This window comes from Numenius arquata, chromosome 1 (genome assembly GCF_964106895.1).
Source record: "Numenius arquata chromosome 1, bNumArq3.hap1.1, whole genome shotgun sequence".
Taxonomy (NCBI): Eukaryota; Metazoa; Chordata; class Aves; order Charadriiformes; family Scolopacidae; genus Numenius; species Numenius arquata.
The window spans coordinates 12818233-12836005 of NC_133576.1; the positions used below are offsets into that span (position 1 = coordinate 12818233).

The 17773-nt window shown below is 45.6% G+C and overlaps 1 protein-coding gene across 1 annotated transcript in view; it reads left to right on the top strand.

Annotated features, from left to right (window-relative positions):
- The window catches only part of CD58 (CD58 molecule), a 70400-nt gene that overhangs the window by 13232 nt on the left and 39395 nt on the right, over window positions 1-17773 (top strand). The window contains exons 3-10 of the mRNA XM_074161998.1: window positions 258-509; window positions 2882-2977; window positions 8672-8731; window positions 8941-8997; window positions 11814-11861; window positions 13782-13850; window positions 16847-16915; window positions 17257-17322. Coding sequence (XP_074018099.1) covers window positions 258-509; window positions 2882-2977; window positions 8672-8731; window positions 8941-8997; window positions 11814-11861; window positions 13782-13850; window positions 16847-16915; window positions 17257-17322 — 717 coding nt within the window. The remainder of the gene's footprint in view (window positions 1-257; window positions 510-2881; window positions 2978-8671; window positions 8732-8940; window positions 8998-11813; window positions 11862-13781; window positions 13851-16846; window positions 16916-17256; window positions 17323-17773) is intronic.

The following is a 17773-nucleotide window of genomic DNA, read 5'->3' on the forward strand; positions in this document are numbered from 1 at the left end:
TTGGGAAATATATTTGACAGTGTGTATATTAATCCTATTGACAATGAACCATTGGGAGTCTCAAACTAGTCCCTGAAGAACCACAGACAGGGCCACTTCTAGAAATACATTTCTCTTTCACGCACAAGGTGTGCACATGCACACGCAGTTTACACATACGCTTTCATCTATGCACACTCCTGCTGCTTTTGTTGCTCCAGCCTTTGTCCTATGCAATTTATAACCAAAGTAATACAGAATGTTTTCTCTCCTTTTAGCTCCCCCTTCAGAACCTGAAATAAGTTGCAACATCAGTGGTGATGGTCTTGTGTTAAAATGTACAGCAAATTTCCAGAAGCCTCTGAATTATGCTTGGAAGTTCAGTAGCTTACAAGGCACATATCAGACCCAGGAAGTTTCTCTCCCTAAGAATGTTGATGCTACTGAGAAAGCTACATGTTTCATTAAATTCTCTCAAACGGAAAAGAGCTCTGAAATCTCTCTAACTCAGTGCTTTCCAGATAAAAAAGGTAATGAATGTGTCAGGTTTTATATGCAAGTCTGAGGGGGTAGGTTGGGAAGCAGTATGGACTTAGTAAGATTTCTACTGACTTCTCAGGAAGTTGAATTTAAAGAGTAAAAAGCATCAGAAGTGATTTGTCTGCTAAAAGTGTGATTAAGGTTGGTAAAAGGTATGAGGTTGACAGCTTGATCCTCCTGGAAAGATACTTTTTTGCATGGATTTCAACAGAATAAAGCCTTCAGCTATGGCTTGAAATGAGTAATAATAAAGAGGGAGACACACTTAGATCTTCTCTGAACCTTCTGGCGTTTTGTAATGAATGCTAATGACTATTGTGCTCTTTGTACTGCTTTCCATGAACTAGAATGAAACCGTTCAGTCATTTCAAGTAAGTCATCTAGCAGCCATTAGATAAAATAATTTTATTTAAAATGGCGTGTAAGATATGTGCATGATTCAATAAGCATCCTTCAAAGACAGATATAAATAGGAGAAAAGAGAGTTTTCCTGCTGTTGCTTATTGTTTTGGGACCGCCTCAGCTTGAGGCTTGTCCCCTCCCCTTTTTTTATTTTTTGTTAAACATAGAATAAGAACATGTTTGGAACCATCTGGTTTGTAGGGTGTGTAAGGCAGTCTCTTAACTGACAGAATTTCCCACTTTTGTGCAAAAGTAATTTTCATTGCTTACCAGTATAGAATTCTTCCTTCTTCTCTGGAATTGTGTTAGAGACTTGTCAGAAAGGAGGTATGTGGTGAGTTGACCTTGAGTGGGTGCCAGGTGCCCGTCAAGCTCTCTATCACTCCTCCTCCTCAACATGATTGTGGGGTGGGGAGGTGGAGGGCGTGGAGAAGATACCACAGAAGCCTCATGGGTTGAGATAAGGACAGGGAGATCACTCAACAATTGCCATCACAGGATAAAGTAAATTTATTTTCCCCAAGTGGAGTCTGTTTATTGCCAATCAAAATCAGAGTAGGATAGTGAAAAATAAGAACAGATCTAAAACATCTTCCCCCCTTCTCCCCCTTCCCTCTACACTTCTTCCTAGACTCAACTTCACTCCCAGTTTCTCTACCTGCTCCTCTTGAGCAGCATAGGGGGATGGGGAAATGGGTGGTGTTGCCAGTTCATCACATGTTTTCTCTGTGGACATGATGACGAACTCCTCACACTCTTTCCCTGCTCCAGTGTGGGGTCCTACCCATGGGAGACAGTCCTCCACAAATTTCTCCAGCACGGGTCCTTCCCATGGGCTGCAGTTCTTCAAGAGCTACACCAGCGTCGGTCCCTTCCATGGGGTGCAGTGCTTCAGGAACAGTCTGTTCCAGCGTGGGTCACCCATGGAGTCACAGGTCCTGCCAGAAAACCTGCTCCAGTGTGGACTCCTCTCTCCACAGAGTCACAGGTTCCTCCAGGACCCTGCTCCAGCATGGGCTTCCCATGGGGTCACAGCTGCCATTGGGCATCCACCTGCTCCAGCGTGGGGTTCTCCACGGGCTGCAGGTGGATATCTGCTCCACTGTTAACCTCCGTGGGCTGCAGGGGTATCTTTGCTCCGGTGCCAGCAAAGATATCCTCCCCCTCCTTCTTCACTGGCCTTGGTGTTGGCAGAGTTCTTTCATGTGTTTTCACTCCTTTCTCTGAGCTGCTGTTATGCAGCAGTTTTTACCCTTACTTAAATATGTTATCACTAGAGGTGCTTCCACTCTCACTGATGGGCACACCTTTTGCCAGCAGCGGGTCCATTTTGGAGCCGGCTAGCACTAGCTCTGTCTGACGTGGAGGCAGCTTCTGGCATCTTCTCAAAGAAGCCACCCTTGCAGCCTCCCCACTACCAAAACCTTGCCATGCAAACCCATTGCTGAAATTTCATTTGGCTGAGACCTGGCTCAGCCTTTCATAGGCTGAAAAACGGAATAGCCATCACCTTTTAAGCGGTGATATACAACCACGAGTACGATACCACCACTTGCCGACCGTGCCCCGGGACGCCCTGACCCCTCTGCTCCCCTGGGGGATGACTTCTTCTTCCTCCCCCCCATCCCGATTTCCTGTCCCTCCCCTTCCCCGGCCAGCTCCGGCTACCCCCTGGGCATGGCTCACATGGGATGGAGTACCTGTGTCCCTGCTAGATCCTGGGGAGAATTAACCCTATCCCCACCAGACCCAGGACACCATGTAACTTTCCTGGAGCTGGCTTAGGGTATTGCTAATAACCTAAGCAAAGGTTATTAGCTTTGGTGTCTTAGTTTCTTGAGTTTACTTGTTTAAAAACAAATAGCTATAAAGCATATTCAGGGTTGTATTTCTACTGAAGTAGTGTATCACACAGTTGCTTTTTAACTAACCGATTGCTATTTATTTTATTTTTTTAAAGGAGACAGCTATCACAAAAGAAGCAGAGGTGGTCTTATTGCAGCTTTTGTTCTCTTAATTCCAGTTGCAGGAATAGGAGGATTCCTATACATAAGAGGTACGTGTAGCATTTCCTAATTGAACTTCACATGCTTCAAGGTTATACTGTTTTAAGGTTCTGTAGAATGTATGAAAGTTTCTGACCATGGGATGTATTGTAAATACAGTAGTAGAAACAAGTACAACTTATGCAAAGACTAGTAGATTTGAAGGAAATAATATACTGAACTTGCCTGCACTCAGTCACTGGCCTCTGTGTACTAGGAAACGCTCTAGTTTGTATTTGCGTATTTCTCCTTCAGGCTGTGTTTTGCTTACTATGTGTTTCTACTTACCAAGTATGTATGGCCTTTCCCGTTGCTACCTGAGTGTGCTTCCACTGCTTCTTTTGACAACATCATAAAGCTGCCCTCAAGATCAGATTTATTGCTGGGATAGACTCTTACCAGGGCCTGTTGAATACCTTATGCTGAGTCTAATCTGACAATTTAGTGTGCTCAACTGATACCTAGGGACTTCTTGTCAGCCTGTATTGCCATCATCTTGGAGTTCTAGGTTTGTTTCTTGATTCATCCTTACTCTGAATATGGGTATCTCTTGTAAATCTGACAGCTTATTCGGAAGTGGTAATTGTAGGCTATCACTGTGTATATCTCACTGGCACCTTTTTAGGTTAATGTGTCAGATTGTATTCTGGCTTGAAAAAGAGATGCACAGCATCTCTTCTCTTTGTGTTTGAGAGAGTCCCAACCAGGAATACATTGGTTCATCCTAAGGGTGCTCTGCATGGAAAGTTCCTGTTGGCTTCCCAGTGGGGTCACCATTTAGGGGTGGTTGCAGGATGAAGAGCATGGGATGCATCTCCTATCTAGGCAGGACTGATTGATGATATTCTGGAGGGAGGTTCTGATCAGAGCATACATAGATGTATATTGCATGTGGACCTTATGCTTTGCTGATCATTCTCCATTTAGTTTCTGTTTAGCGTGGAATCGTGAAATAAACTGGGTGGGAAGGAATCTCTAGAGGTTTCATCAAAGTTGCTGTTCAGAACAGGACCAACTTCAAAGCTAGATCAGGTTGCTCAGGGCCTTGTCCAGTCAAATTTTGAATATTTCCAAGGATGGAAATTCCCCAGTCTCTCTCAGCACGTGTCCCAACACTGAATCTCCCTTATGGGGAAGGATATTTTCCTTATTTCTGTTAGGGATTTTCCTTTTTGCAACTTGCAGCTATTGCCTTTTGTCTTTTTGTTCTGTACTTCTGAGAGGAGTTTCCTTTGTTTTCTCTGTAAGTTAGTTGTAGATTGCAATTAGCCATCCCCTTAGCTTACTTTTTCTTCAGGCTGAAGAACAAACATGATTCTCTCAGCACCTCCTTGCACAGCTCCTGCCTGCTAAACATCTTGGTGGAAATATGCTGAACTACCTTCAGAATGACAATGTTTTTTCATGAATTGGGAACCCAAAGCTAGATTATAGTACTCCACATGTGGTATCACAAATGCTGAATAGAGGGGAAGAATTATTTCTGTTGATGTGCTGACTATGCTTCTGCTAACACAGCCCAGTGTTTGGTAGGCTTCTGCTGCAAGGGCACATTTCTGACTAAAATTCACCTCGTCATCTACCAGGGCTTCCAGATCCTTTTCTGCAGAGCTATTTTCTAGCCAGTCAGAGCTCAGCCTGTACTGATCCGCACGATGATTTCAAGAGGTGCAGGATTTTATGTTTGCCTTTGAACATCACATCTTTTCTGCCAGCACATTCCTCCAGCCTGTTGACGTCCCTCTGAGTTGCAGTTCTGCTCTCCAGCGTATCCCCTACTTTCCCCAGTTTGATGTCATCTGCAAACTTCCTGAGGGTGTCTTCTGTACCCTTGTCCATGTCGGTGGTGTTGAACAACACTATGCTTGGTGTCAACACATGAAGACTATCACTCGTAACTGGCCATCAGTTAGACTTAAAACAATTCAGCTACTTCCCTTGAAACAGCAAAGGTTTGGCTATACTAGAAAATAAACGTTATACCTCAGTAGGGTAAACACTGCACAGGTATAATCAAACAGAAGATGTTTGGAGATGCACCTGTCCCAGAGGGGGAACAGAATTTTGGGGCAGGAGTTAGCAGGGCTCATCGGTAGGGTTTTAAACTAGATATGAGGGGGGAAGGGGAGCTAACTGGGCCTGTCAGGATTAAACCCAAGGGAAGCACGCCAAGGCTTGAAGAATGCTGGATTAGTGAGGACTCTTGCTCTGTCATTTCATTTGAGGAAAGGGATAGACGTTTAGAAATTTCTGATTGTGAACAATGGGAAAACCTTATCCCGAAAGGCAAAAAGGGTACTAGGCCAGGAGTTAACAAAGCTCATGGACGGAGCTTTAAACTAGAAGTGGAGGGGGAAGGGGATAAAACCAGGCCCACTGGTAATGAGCCTGGGGGTAAAGGGCCAAGGATGGGGCTGAAATCGGGAGCCCAGCTCAAGTGCATCTACACTAGTGCACGTAGCATGGGCAACAAACAGGATGAGCTGGAAGCCATTGTGCAGCAGGACAGCTATGACATAGTCGCCATCACGGAAACGTGGTGGGATGATGGTCATGACTGGAATGCTGCGATGAGTGGCTATAAGCTCTTCAAAAAGAATAGGCAAGGAAGGAGAGGTGGGGGTGTGGCTCTGTACATTTATTTGGGAGTGTTTTGACTGTACAGAGCTAGATTCCAGTGACGATGAAGTTGAGTGTTTATGGGTAAGGATGAAGGGGAAGGCTAACAAGGGGGATTTTGTGTTGGGAGTCTGCTACAGACCACCCAACCAGGATGAGCAGGTTGATGAAGTATTCTATAAGCAGCTGGCTGAAGTCTCGCAATCGCCAGCCCTTGTTCTGGTTGGGGACTTCAGCCTACCAGATATCTGCTGGAAAAATAACACAGCAGAGAGCAGGCAATCTAAGAGGTTCCTTGAGTGTATGGAAGATAACTTCCTGACACAACTGGTAGGAGAGCCTACCAGGGGAGGCGCCTTGCTAGACCTACTTTTCACAAACAAAGAAGGACTAGTGGGAGATGCGGAGGTGGGAGGCTGTCTTGGTCTTAGCGATCATGAAATGGTTAAGTTTTCAATTCTTAGTGAGGTAAGGAAGGGGGTTAGCAAAACCTCCACCTTGGACTTCTAGAGGGCAGACTTTAGCCTGTTCAGAACTCTGGTTGGGAGAGTCCCTTGGGAGATAATCCTGTGGGGCAAAGGGGTCCAGGAAGGCTGGACGCTCTTCAAGAAGGAAATCCTAAAGGCCCAGGAACAGGCTGTCCCCATGAGGTGCAAAATTAAAGGGTGAGGAAAATGGCCGCCCTGGTTGGACAAAGAGCTTTTGATGGGACTTAGGGAAAAAAGGAAGGTTTACCACCTTTGGAAGAAGGGACAGGCAACTCAGGAAGAGTACAGAGATCTTGTTAGGTTATACAGAGAAAAAATTAGGAAGGCAAAAGCCCAGCTGGAACTCAACCTGGCCATTAATATAAGGGACAACAAAAAAAGTTTTTATAAATACGTCAACAAAAAGAGAGTCAGGGAGAATCTCCATCCCTTACTGGATGCGGGGGGAAACATTGCGACCAAGGATGAGGAGAAGGCTGAGATACTTAATGCCTTCTTTGCCTCTGTCTTCAATAGTCGGGCCAGCTACCCCCAGGGTGCTCAGCCTCCTGGGCTAGAAGATAAGGATGGAGAGCAGAACAACCCCCCTGTAATCCAGGAGAAAGTAGTTAATGATTTGCTTATGCACCTGGACATGCATAAGTCTATGGGGCTGGATGGGATTCACCCAAAGGTACTCAGGGAGCTGTCGGGAGAGCTCACCAAGCCTCTCTCCATTATCTATCAACAATCCTGGTCAACAGGAGAGGTACCAGATGACTGGAGGGTGGCCAATGTGATGCCCATCTACGAGAAGGGCCGGAAGGAGGATCTGGGAAACTATAGGCCTGTCAGTCTGACCTCGGTACCGGGAAAGATCATGGAGAGGATCATCTTGAGTGAGCTCTCACGGCAAGTGCAGGGCAGCCAAGGGATCAGGGCCAGCCAGCATGGGTTTATGAAAGGGAGTTCCTTGCTTAACCAACTTGATCTCTTTCTATGACCATGTGACCCACCTTCTCGATGCGGGGAAGGCTGTGGACGTTGTCTACCTGGACTTTGGTAAGGCCTTTGACACTGTCCCCCACAGCGTTCTCCTGGAGAAGCTGGTGAATCATGGCATAGACAAGTGTACTCTTCACGGGGTAAAAAACTGGCTGGGTGGCCGTGCCCAGAGAGTTGTAATTAATGGGGTGAAATCCAGTTGGCAGCTGGTCACCAGTGGTGTCCCTCAGGGCTCAGTTTTGGGGCTAGTCTTGTTTAATATCTTTATTGATGATCTAGATAAGGGGATTGAGTGCACCCTCAGTAAGTTTGCAGATGACACCAAACTAGGTGGGAGTGTTGATCTGCTTGAGGGTCGGAAGGCTCTACAGAGGGACCTGGACAGGTTGGATCAATGGGCCAAGGCCAACGGGATGAGGTTTAATAAGGCCAAGTGCTGGGTCCTGCATTTCGGTCACGACAACCCCAGGCAATGCTACAGGCTTGGGGAAGAGTGGCTGGAAAGCTGCCCGGCAGAAAAGGACCTGGGGGTGTTGGTGGACAGCCGTCTTAACATGAGCCAGCAGTGTGCCCAGGTGACCAAGAAGGCCAACAGCATCCTGGCCTGTATCAGGAATAGCGTGGCCAGCAGGAGTAGGGAAGTGATGGTGCCTCTGTACTGGGCACTGGTGAGGCCTCACCTCGAGTGCTATGTTCAGTTCTGGGCTCCTCCCTACAGGAAGGACATTGAGCTGCTGTAGCATGTCCAGAGGAGAGCCACCAAGCTGGTGCGGGGTCTAGAGAACAAGTCATATGAGGAGAGGCTGAGGGAACTGGGCATGTTTAGTTTGGAGAAGAGGAGGCTGAGGGGGGACCTCATTGCCCTCTACAACTACCTGAAAGGAGGTTGTAGAGAGGTGGGTGTTGGCCTCTTCTCTCAAGCGAGTAACGACAGGACCAGAGGAAATGGTGTAAAGTTGCGGCAGGAAAGGATTAGATTGGATATTAGGAAGAATTACTTTACTGAGAGAGTGGTCAGGCACTGGAACGGCCTGCCCAGGGAGGTGGTGGAGTCACCATCCCTGGAGGTATTTAAGGAATGTGTAGACATGGCACTTCAGGGCATGCTCTAGTGCCTGAGATTGTTGGTTTGCGTCTGTTTGTGGGTGGGTGTGGGGTGCGGTTGTGGGTGTTTGTTTTGTGTGGGTTTTGTTTTGGTTTTGGTGTTTTGGGGGTTTTTTTGGTTGGGTTTTTTTTTTTTTTTTGTGGTTGGACTCGATGATCTCAGAGGTCCCTTCCAGCCAAGAAGATTCTGTGTATATGATTTGCTGATTTAAATATAAGACTCAAAATCATGAATTGCTAAGCTCTGCTTTAGATTTGGTTAGATATGTTCTGATTTATTGTTGCAGGAGGCCCATCTTGTTGATCTCTCACTGGTTGTCTTTGCCCCAAAACAATATTTCACTCTTCCTCTTTCCCAAGTCAAGTATTCAGTCGCATGTCCTCAGTGAATTTTTTTATAATTTGGTTTGGGGAGTGGGTGGAATGGATGGAGGCTCTCCGCTAGTTTCCAAAGGCACAAAACTTTGTTTCTGAGTAATTTCACCAGGTATTCTATTTGTTTTGGTACAGGTAGAACTAAACCTGCAACAGGAGATGCTGCTCAGAGGAATAGTCCAGTGTGTGGCTCAGGTAAGAGAGCTAGAGTGTCACAAATGTGTGGAAATTGGGCTATTGCTTTAATTTGGTCTAGGCTTGTAAATTTTTTCTCTGTGGCAGTACAGTCTTTCATTGAAGAGGTAAAGGAGGAAGTTTTCTTTCAGGCCTTAGTTGTTTTACAGAGTGTAGTTATTTTTTCCAGGTCAGTAATACATTTCTAAAATAAATAAATTTTATTTTAGGAGAACATGAGCCACTTTGCTCTGTGGACAGCCAAGAACAGCCTAACTCAGAGAGAGGTAAGAAACCTGTTTTGAGGTATAGATGTTTGTAAGCATTTGCTGTTGGTTGGGGCAAGGAGTCTGATCTCCTCTTCCCTTTTTTCAAGGTCTAAGCTTTTGAGTTGGTTTACATTGTGTGCACATGCAGCCTCAAAGTCTCAGTTGAGGTCCAATATTGGATAATCCTAGGTACCTGCACTTAGTAGATGTGTTAGTGGGGCTGGCAGAATTACTGACGGTGAATGACCTGAGATTTGCCTGGTCAGCCGTTCTCTTTGGAGGTGAATTACACTTCTGACAATGGAGGATGGGGGCTGGCCTTGGGATGAGGGCTGGAAAAGAGAACACTATAGGGCAATCTGTCTGTTGGAGAACTTACTCTTTACCTGTTTGGTTAGGGCTGGTTTATATGCTGAAATGAGGTTAATATTTCTAACATCTATTTTAATCTTACCTGCCTGTTCCATTTATATAAACTCTTTCAGAAATGCGGTTGATTATTTTTCTGAACCCAGTATTCATATCAAGTGCTTAGGGCTGGTTGTGAATGTAATACATTGCTCATTCCCAGTGTCCCCCATGGCAATTCCTTGCTGGCCCATCTTGGAAATTGGGCAGCTAGATTTTTCTCTGTGCATTGAATTTGACTTGGAAAGCTGGTAGTTCCAGTGGGTGGGGGGTGATGCTGTGCATGTAGCAGTAGATTTAATGATGACTGAAGGTATTATCACATCAAACTGGCAGGATCTTGCTGTTAGTTTACCTTGGTCATATCTTGAAAATCCACCCAAGACTGGTGAAGACAGGTATATTGCTAGCCTGGTGTGCAGAACTCTGGTCCTTGCTTTTGGTGCATGACTCCAGGTTTGAGACCATCTAAGGCACCTGAAGGTGCACAAGTCCATGGAACCTGATGAGGTTCATCCACAGGTCCTGAGGGAGCTGGCGGATGAAGTTTCTAAGCTACTATTCATCATATTTGAGAAGTCGTGGCAGTCCGGTGAAGTTCCTGCTGGTTGGAAAACGGGAAACATAACCCCCATTTTTAGAAAGGAAAAAAGGGAAGACCTGGGGAACTACAAGCCAGTCAGTCTCATCTCTGTGCCAGGCCATATCATGGAGCAGATCCTGCTGGAAACTATACTAAGGCACATGGGAAATGACAGTCACCATGGCTTTACTGAGGGCAAATCGTGCCTGACAAATTTGGTGGCCTTCTACAACAGGGTTACAGCATTGGTGGATAAGGGAAGAGTGACTGACATCATCTGCCTGGACTTGTGGAAAGCATTTGACACTGCCCTGCGTGCCATCTTTGTCTCAAAATTGAAGAGACATGGATTTGGCGGATGGACCACTCGGTGGATAAGGAATTGCCTGGGTGACTGCACTCAAAGAGTTGTGGTCAACAGCTCAATGTCCAAGTGACAAGTGGCATTCCTCAGGGGTTGATACTGGGACCAGTGCTATTTAACATGGACAGCAGGATTGAGTGCACCTTCAGCAGGTTCGCCAGTGACACCAACCTGTGTGGTGTGGTTGACACACTAGAGGGAAGGGATGCCATCTAGAGGGACCTGGACAGGCTTGAGACGTGGGCCTGTGCAAACCTTATGAAGTTCAACCAGGCCAAGTGCAAGGTCCTGCACCTGGGACATGGCAATCCCAAGCACTAGTACTGGCTGAGCGATGAATGGATTGCGAGCAGCTCTGAGGACGAGAACTTGGGGTTGTTGGTTGGTGAGAAGCTCAACAAGAGCCGGTGATGTGTGCTCACAACCCAGAAAGCCGACTCCATCCTGGGCTGCATCGAAAGAAGTGTGGCCAGTGTTGAACCAATGGTGGCTTCATGTGGGGTACTCGATGTGGTATCTTACATGAGCTGCTGGAGTAAGCACAAGGCTGGAAGCAGCATGTTTCTTGGGTTACGAGCTACTGTATCACCTTTGCAGAGATTTTCTGTATATTTAATTTAATTTCTTAAGTTGTTCTTTAATTTATGTAGATTCTTAATGTTTTTATGGTTTTGGAGGTTAAATAAACGTGATAAGGTCCTTGGTGATGGGTCTGGAAAAGATGCCACAGGTAGGGAGGCAGTTCTATGAAAGCAGGGTTTGGAGATTTTTGGTTGTTGGGTTTTTTGGGGATTTTTCTTTCCCTTTTTCCCCCATGCCCCAGCATATCAAAGTCTTATGAGCTTTTTAGCAGGATTTTTGGATAAAGAACTTCATTTTTCTTCTGATATTTTCATACGTTTAATAAAGCTGTGGTTCTAGCCCATGGTTCAGAGACTACTGATGACTTTGAAGGTGAAAAAAGGAGAAGGATGGAGGGGGCGTGAGGAGAAGACAAAACCAAAAGAACCCCCTTTTCCTACTGCATTTAAATTTACCTTAGTATGGCCCATGCTTCTATTAGAGATTCTTTAAGGTCTGCAAAAAGAAGGGGCTTATAAAAAGTCACAATGTTAGTGTAACACATAGACGAAGTAAAGAAAGGAGATACGGATTCTCTTCTCAGCTGTCTCTGGCTTCTTATGGCAAATCTGTGCAGCTTTATCACCTTAAGTAAACCCACTTCAGAAAGACTTTGTAAAGCTGTAGGCATAACTATAGATAATGCTGGTTATGGTCTGAGACCTTAAGAGGTTGCTGGAGGGAAGTTGAAGTTGAAATTAATTGTGAGTCCTTCAATAAAGTGGCATAACATACTAGTTCTCAAGAGTATCTGTGAAAAGTGTTATCGTGAAACTGTCTAAGGCAGAGTTGCATATTTTGCAGACTACTGTGCTACCTCCACTCTCATTTCTAAAAAGTATTTCTGTTTGCTTGCAGCTAACTCTTCAGAAGTTGCTGATTCTGAGAATGAAAAGCCTGAAGCAGGTAAGAAGTGAGATGGTGCCCTAAACCAGAGGAACATGAAGGGAGGAATTAATTTTGCACGTCCTTTTGCAGTCAAAAACATATTAGCATGTTCTCATTGCAGAGATTTTACCATTCCCCTGTTGGCCTAGAAAGACCTGTTGCCTTAGAAACAGTAAATGTTGATGGATAGATCACTAGATAAGAAATCAAAAAGACCTGCATTCTTGTCTCTGTTAAACTGCACTGAGCAAATACCTTCTTGGGGCTTAAACTTCTCTCTTGATTATGATGAGAATGATGCTGCATGCTGTGTTTGCAAATCACTTCATCTGTGGAAAGAACAACTAAATATGTATGAGGGAACCCCTTTATATGGTAAATAAGCAAATTGTCCTTTTGTCTAATGCTACCTTTTATTTGCATGCCAAAGAGTGCAAAGATATTTTTTTGATATGTCATCATGGGTAGGTGATCTTTGCTTTCTGCTGGAAGGAAGCCCTCAAACAGGACCTAAGATAATGAAATGCTGCAGCTTCAAAACTTTCTTTGTATTGATGGTAAATATATCTGAGCCTCAACACACCGATTCAGAGATGGGATGCTTACAAGTTTGCAGAATGCTAATTTGGGAGATATAGCAGGCTTCTTTCCTTAGAGAAGCGCATTTATGGATGCAATGTCTTCCACTTGCTTTATGCTCTAGGGAAGTCTTTTGACTGCATTCATCAGGCAACTAAGCACAGCCCTGGTTTTGTTTTCTTAGTACAACCAGTGTAAATTTCAAGGAAATTCTGCGACTAGTATTTTTTTTTATAAGTTCTTCTTACTCCAGAGGCATAGTGATATACGAACGTTATAGTTCAAGTCAGCAAAAAAATGGGGGTTTTCCCCAAGCTGTTGCACTGATGATTCACTCACTCACTCACTCACTCTTCTACCGTTTTCCACAAATGGCTGATAATAAAGCCCAGCAATAGGACAAGAGGAACTGGGCACAAACTGGAATATAAGAAGCTCCACCTAAACATGAGGAGGAACTTCTTTACTTTGAGGGTGGCAGAGCACTGGAATAGGCTGCCCAGGGAGGTGGTGGAGTCTCCTCCTCTGGAGACATTTAAAACCCACCTGGACAAGTTCCTGTGCAACTTGCTCTAGGTGGACCTGCTTTGGCAGGGGGGTTGGACTAGATGATCTCCAGAAGTTCCTTCTGACCCCATGTGATTCTGTGATTCTGTAAAGGGGGTTGAAGAAGGTAGAGAGGTGTTTTCTTATTAAGGGGAAAAATCACTAATGGTGACAATAAGGAAAAGGAAACCCAGAAGCCCTTGGGTTTCACTGCTCGTTCTTCCTGCATGAATTGTAATGGGCATAGCACAGCTTTCCTCATCTGAAGAATAAAGGGTTGTGTAGCTGATGGCAAAGGTGTGGTACACTATGGGATTGGACTGTAAATTTCATTGTCTTATCACTTGTGTAACTACTTCCACATACATAGACATGGATATAAGAGAAGGAGGTTTATTTTATGCCTGTCTTATGGAAGAAAGGAGGGAAACGTACAGTTTGGGCAAAAGAGAATCATGTCCATAGATAAGGGTTGTCTGATTGGACACTAGAGGAACAAAATAAAATACTTTATATGAGGAAGGGGAGTTGGTGCACCTTTGCGCAGCGCACCCTGCAGCACCTAGGTAGCATGCAATCACTGCTGTGCAGCTGGGGAACAGTAGGCAAGGCTATGATGTTCTCCAAAATCCATGTAAAAAGCAATTCTAAATAGGGCTTCTGCTGGTAGGACAGTAGTATGTAACAGTTGCAGAGGAGGTGGTGTGCTGCTGAGCTCTGGACAGCACAGAGCAATGACTTATGCTGGTGTAGGGAAGAAGCCGGCGCAGTGTGCTTCTGAGGGACTGTAGCTCTTCTTTCATCTCTTTTCAGACAAAGGATTGAACGAGGACAATGCCCTGAAAGACAATCAGATGGTTAATGATGGTGTAAAACAGGAAGGTAAGTGCCTGTTCTGTGGAGCAGTTAGTGCTAATGACCCAGTGGGCAAACTGGCCAGGATCCCTTAGAGCTGAAGGCTCAGGGTGACTTCTGTGTAATGCTTCTCAATGGTGGTGTTGGGGGCAATTGTGCCATGAATGCTGAATACCTGTCCTCTGTGCAGCAGTTTCAGGAGCAAAATTAACCAGCTTTCAGGCTGTAGTCAAAAGCAGCTGGTTTATGTTCTTCTAGGGCAGAGCGAGTCTGCATTCTCACAGCCTTTGGAAATAATCCCAGCAGAGTGTACGTGCTTCAAGGAGGTGTGTGTGTTCTGGAGATCAGTGGGGTTTTAAAAAAAAAATAAAAAAATCCCAGTCAGACTGAGATGAGAATACTGGTCAAGTGGTAGTTACTGATGAAGTGCTGGCTTCTAGTCTTGTGGTTAATGCTGCCTGTTGGGAGATACCTGCAAGGGAGCCTCCAGTCCCCCAGTGTATGCACAAGAAGCACTTAAGTGAGGAGCAAGAGTTGATGTGACCAAGAGGAAGCTTTGCGAGCTTCTGTCTGGGTTTGCAGAGATTAATACTCTGTGAAATGGAGTCAGGCTGTCTGTCATTGTCTATGGTGGAAGACAGTACTCCATGTGTGTCTGTCATCAGCCTCCCTGACATCTGCTGGGAAGGCAACACAGAAATTCAAGCAGTCAGGAAGATTTCTGGGCAGCATCAGGGACAACTTCTTCTCACAGGCTGTCAGATGCACCGGCAAGGGCTGATGTGCAGCTGTATCTGCTGCTCACTAACAGGACGGATTGGATGGGGATGAGGTCATGAATGGCTGTCGTGGCTGTAGTGACCAAGAAACAGCTCTAGATCCTGGGAGGAGGGAGGAAGATAAAGCATCAGAGTACAGGCCCTGTGCTTTCGGAGAGCAAATTTGTGCTTCTTCAGGAAGATGGGAGGCAGGATCTCATGGGAGACAGTTCCAAAGGGCAAAGGAGTTCAAGAGAGCTATCAGGCCTTTAAGGAGGACTTTCTCCAAGCATGAGCACAGGCCACCCTGATGGTAAGGAAAGCAGGCAAGCAAATCAGATCACCTTGGCTGAGCAGGGAGCTCCTGACAGGGCTCCAGTGCAAAAATTGCTTATATTAGATGTGGAGGCAGGGGCAGGCTATAATGGAGGAATTTAGGAACACTGTCCGGGCAAGTAAGGATGTTGTCAGGAAAGCTAAAGCTCAGGGAGGCTTGAAAACACTATGGGATGACCAGGACCATGAAAGCAGCTTCTGCTGTGAGTTTATCTGTAAAAGAATAAATGAGGAAAATGTGGGCCTGTTGCTAAACAGGGGATTGATTTAGTGATGTCTGATGCTGATAGGCTGTAGTGTAGGCTAAATGAGCAGACAGTGGGATGGACTGAAACCTGAACATGTTTCTTGTCCCAGGAGAAAGTTGTTGAGTGTGAGTAAGCAGCATGGTTTTACCAGGCATAAATCACAATTGACCAACTTGACAAGCTTTTTTGGATGAAATTACTAGATCTGCGGATGGGGGGAAAGAATGGGTGTCATACACTTTGACTTTAGCAAGGCTTTTTATGCAACATCCCACAGCATTATTGGAATCCTAAGTTGGGATGTCCTAGTCTGAATGAATGTCTATCTACATGGGTAGAAGACTTGGTAGATTGTCATGCTGCAGGTAGTGGTTAATGGTTGTACTCCACATGGATGCTGGTGGCAGCTGGAGTACTGCAGCGGTCTTATTTTTTTGGTGACCTGGACAAGGGAGAGAAAACAGTGTTACTGAATTTATAGATGACAGCAAAATGTGGAGTGCAGTCAATCAATAAGAGGGCAGGATTGTCGTTCGGAGAGAACTGGAGGGGAAGAGTCCTGCGTGAACCTCATGAGGTTCTTCAGAGACAATGCAGGGTCCTGCACCTGGAAGGACCAACAGCTTGCACTGGTGCAAAATGGGGACTGACTGGCAGGGGAGCAGCTCTGCTGAAAGGTACCAGGGAGTCCTTATGGATGCTACAGTATTAGTCAACAGTGCTCCCTGGCAGCAGAGGCAGCTGATAGCATCCTAGGTTGTTTTAAGGAGTGCTTAAGCCAGTACATTGAAGCAAATGGTTATTTTCCAATACTTGGCACTTGTTAGGGGACATGTGGAGTATTACATCTAGTTTGTGGCCCACCCAGTGCTGGAAAAGTGCTGATAAATTTGAGCAAGTTTGGCGGAGTGTCACCAATGTGGTCAGAGGCTGGAGCACAATTCATCTGTGGAGATGTTGAAGAAAGTGGGCTTGTTCGAGTCCAGAGAAGAGCAGGCTTTCAGGGTACATTAACAGCAGCTGCCAATATCTGTGAGGATATTGACAAGAAGACCAAGCCAGGCTGTTTACTTAGCTGTATAGGGGGATATCAAGGTGGTGGTCCTAAATTGAAGCAGGGGACATTCTGTGCGGATATAAGAAAAAGATTTCTGCCTTTTAAGCATGACTAATCACTAGAACAGGCTGCAAGGAGTTGTCATGGAGTCTCTACCCTTGGGGGTTTTTAAGACTTGACAGGAGAAATTTCTGAGCAACCTGCCTGAAAATGAATGTTGACCTTTCATTGAGGAAGTGTTGGGTTAGAGATCTCCTGGATTCCCCCCCGGGCAAACCTGAATAATTATTACAATTCTTATGAATTGTAGCTGGTGACTCATCTCTAAGTAGTGACCGATACTGCTGTGAAGTTAAGTGGTGGGATGTAGCTGTCCTGTGATGTCTTCTCAGAGCTCTCTACCAAGCAGAACAGCACCCTGATGTGTGCAGATTACCATGGTGTAACTGAGGGAGGCGAGTGCCTGTTCTGTGGTGGAGAGCTGTGCGGGAAAGGCGTTGGCTTTCTGGTGTTAGCTAATGGCAACATGTTGAGTTGTAGCTAGTAACTCACTTTTATGCAAAGGCCAGTACTTTGAAGCTGAGCAAGACAGGGGACTGTAGCTGTCTTCTGATCTCTCTTCAGACATCTCTAAGGAGGAGAGCAGCAGCTTGCAGGACAAGCATGTAGATGACCATGGCGTAAATGAGGGAGGTAAGTGCCTGCACTCTGGAGCGATCCTCGTTCTTTGTGACTTTTGCCTAATGCTTCTTGATGTGAAGTTACGGTGGCACCATGAGTGCCAAGTGCCTTCTGTGCTTGGCCTTTGCAAGATCTGGAAGGGAGCATGAGGACAGCGTATGGAGTCAGTTATGGAGGACAGAGGGGAGGTGTTGTATGATGACCCCTGGGGGCGGGGGTCATTGGTCAGGGCTATTATTGATGCAGAACAAAAGGCCCAGCTCTCAGTCAGATTACTCTTCATCTGTATGGGCTGGGAAAGGGGAGTGTTGTGAGCGCCAGGATTGTCTGACTGTTGCCTGTTGTCCTTGCAGAAGTGACCCAGGGTGCAGAAGATGGAAACAAGCGCCTGAGCAACTCTCCCAGCTGCAGTGAAGAAGGTACGTGAGGGGGAAGCTCCCTGTGTCTCAGGAGAGTGTGCAGCCTGGGAGTGGCAAGTGCTGGGCCAAGCTATGTACAACCCTGAACCCTTTTTGGTCAAGTAGAAAAAAGTGAGAGTTATTAGGAGGCAGGGGGTGCATGTGTGGTGAGCACATGCTTATGTGATGTGTGCTAGGGAATCATATGTTTGTGATGGAAGCATTTAGAAGACTGGCTAATTTAGCCAGTTTAAAACTGTAGGATTAAATGTTACTAATCTTCATTAATAACACACCTCTTGCTCATCCTTGCATTTTTACTTTATTCCATGCCTTAACAAGTGATAAAGGCTTATAGTGGCTGAGGAGTCAGTGGGTTTCTGAACTGCAATTCAACCTTCTTAATTATGAGTGTTGTTGAACATCATATCAAAGTAGAGAGATGTTGCGTAATGCTGAAGAGGTTTTTTAT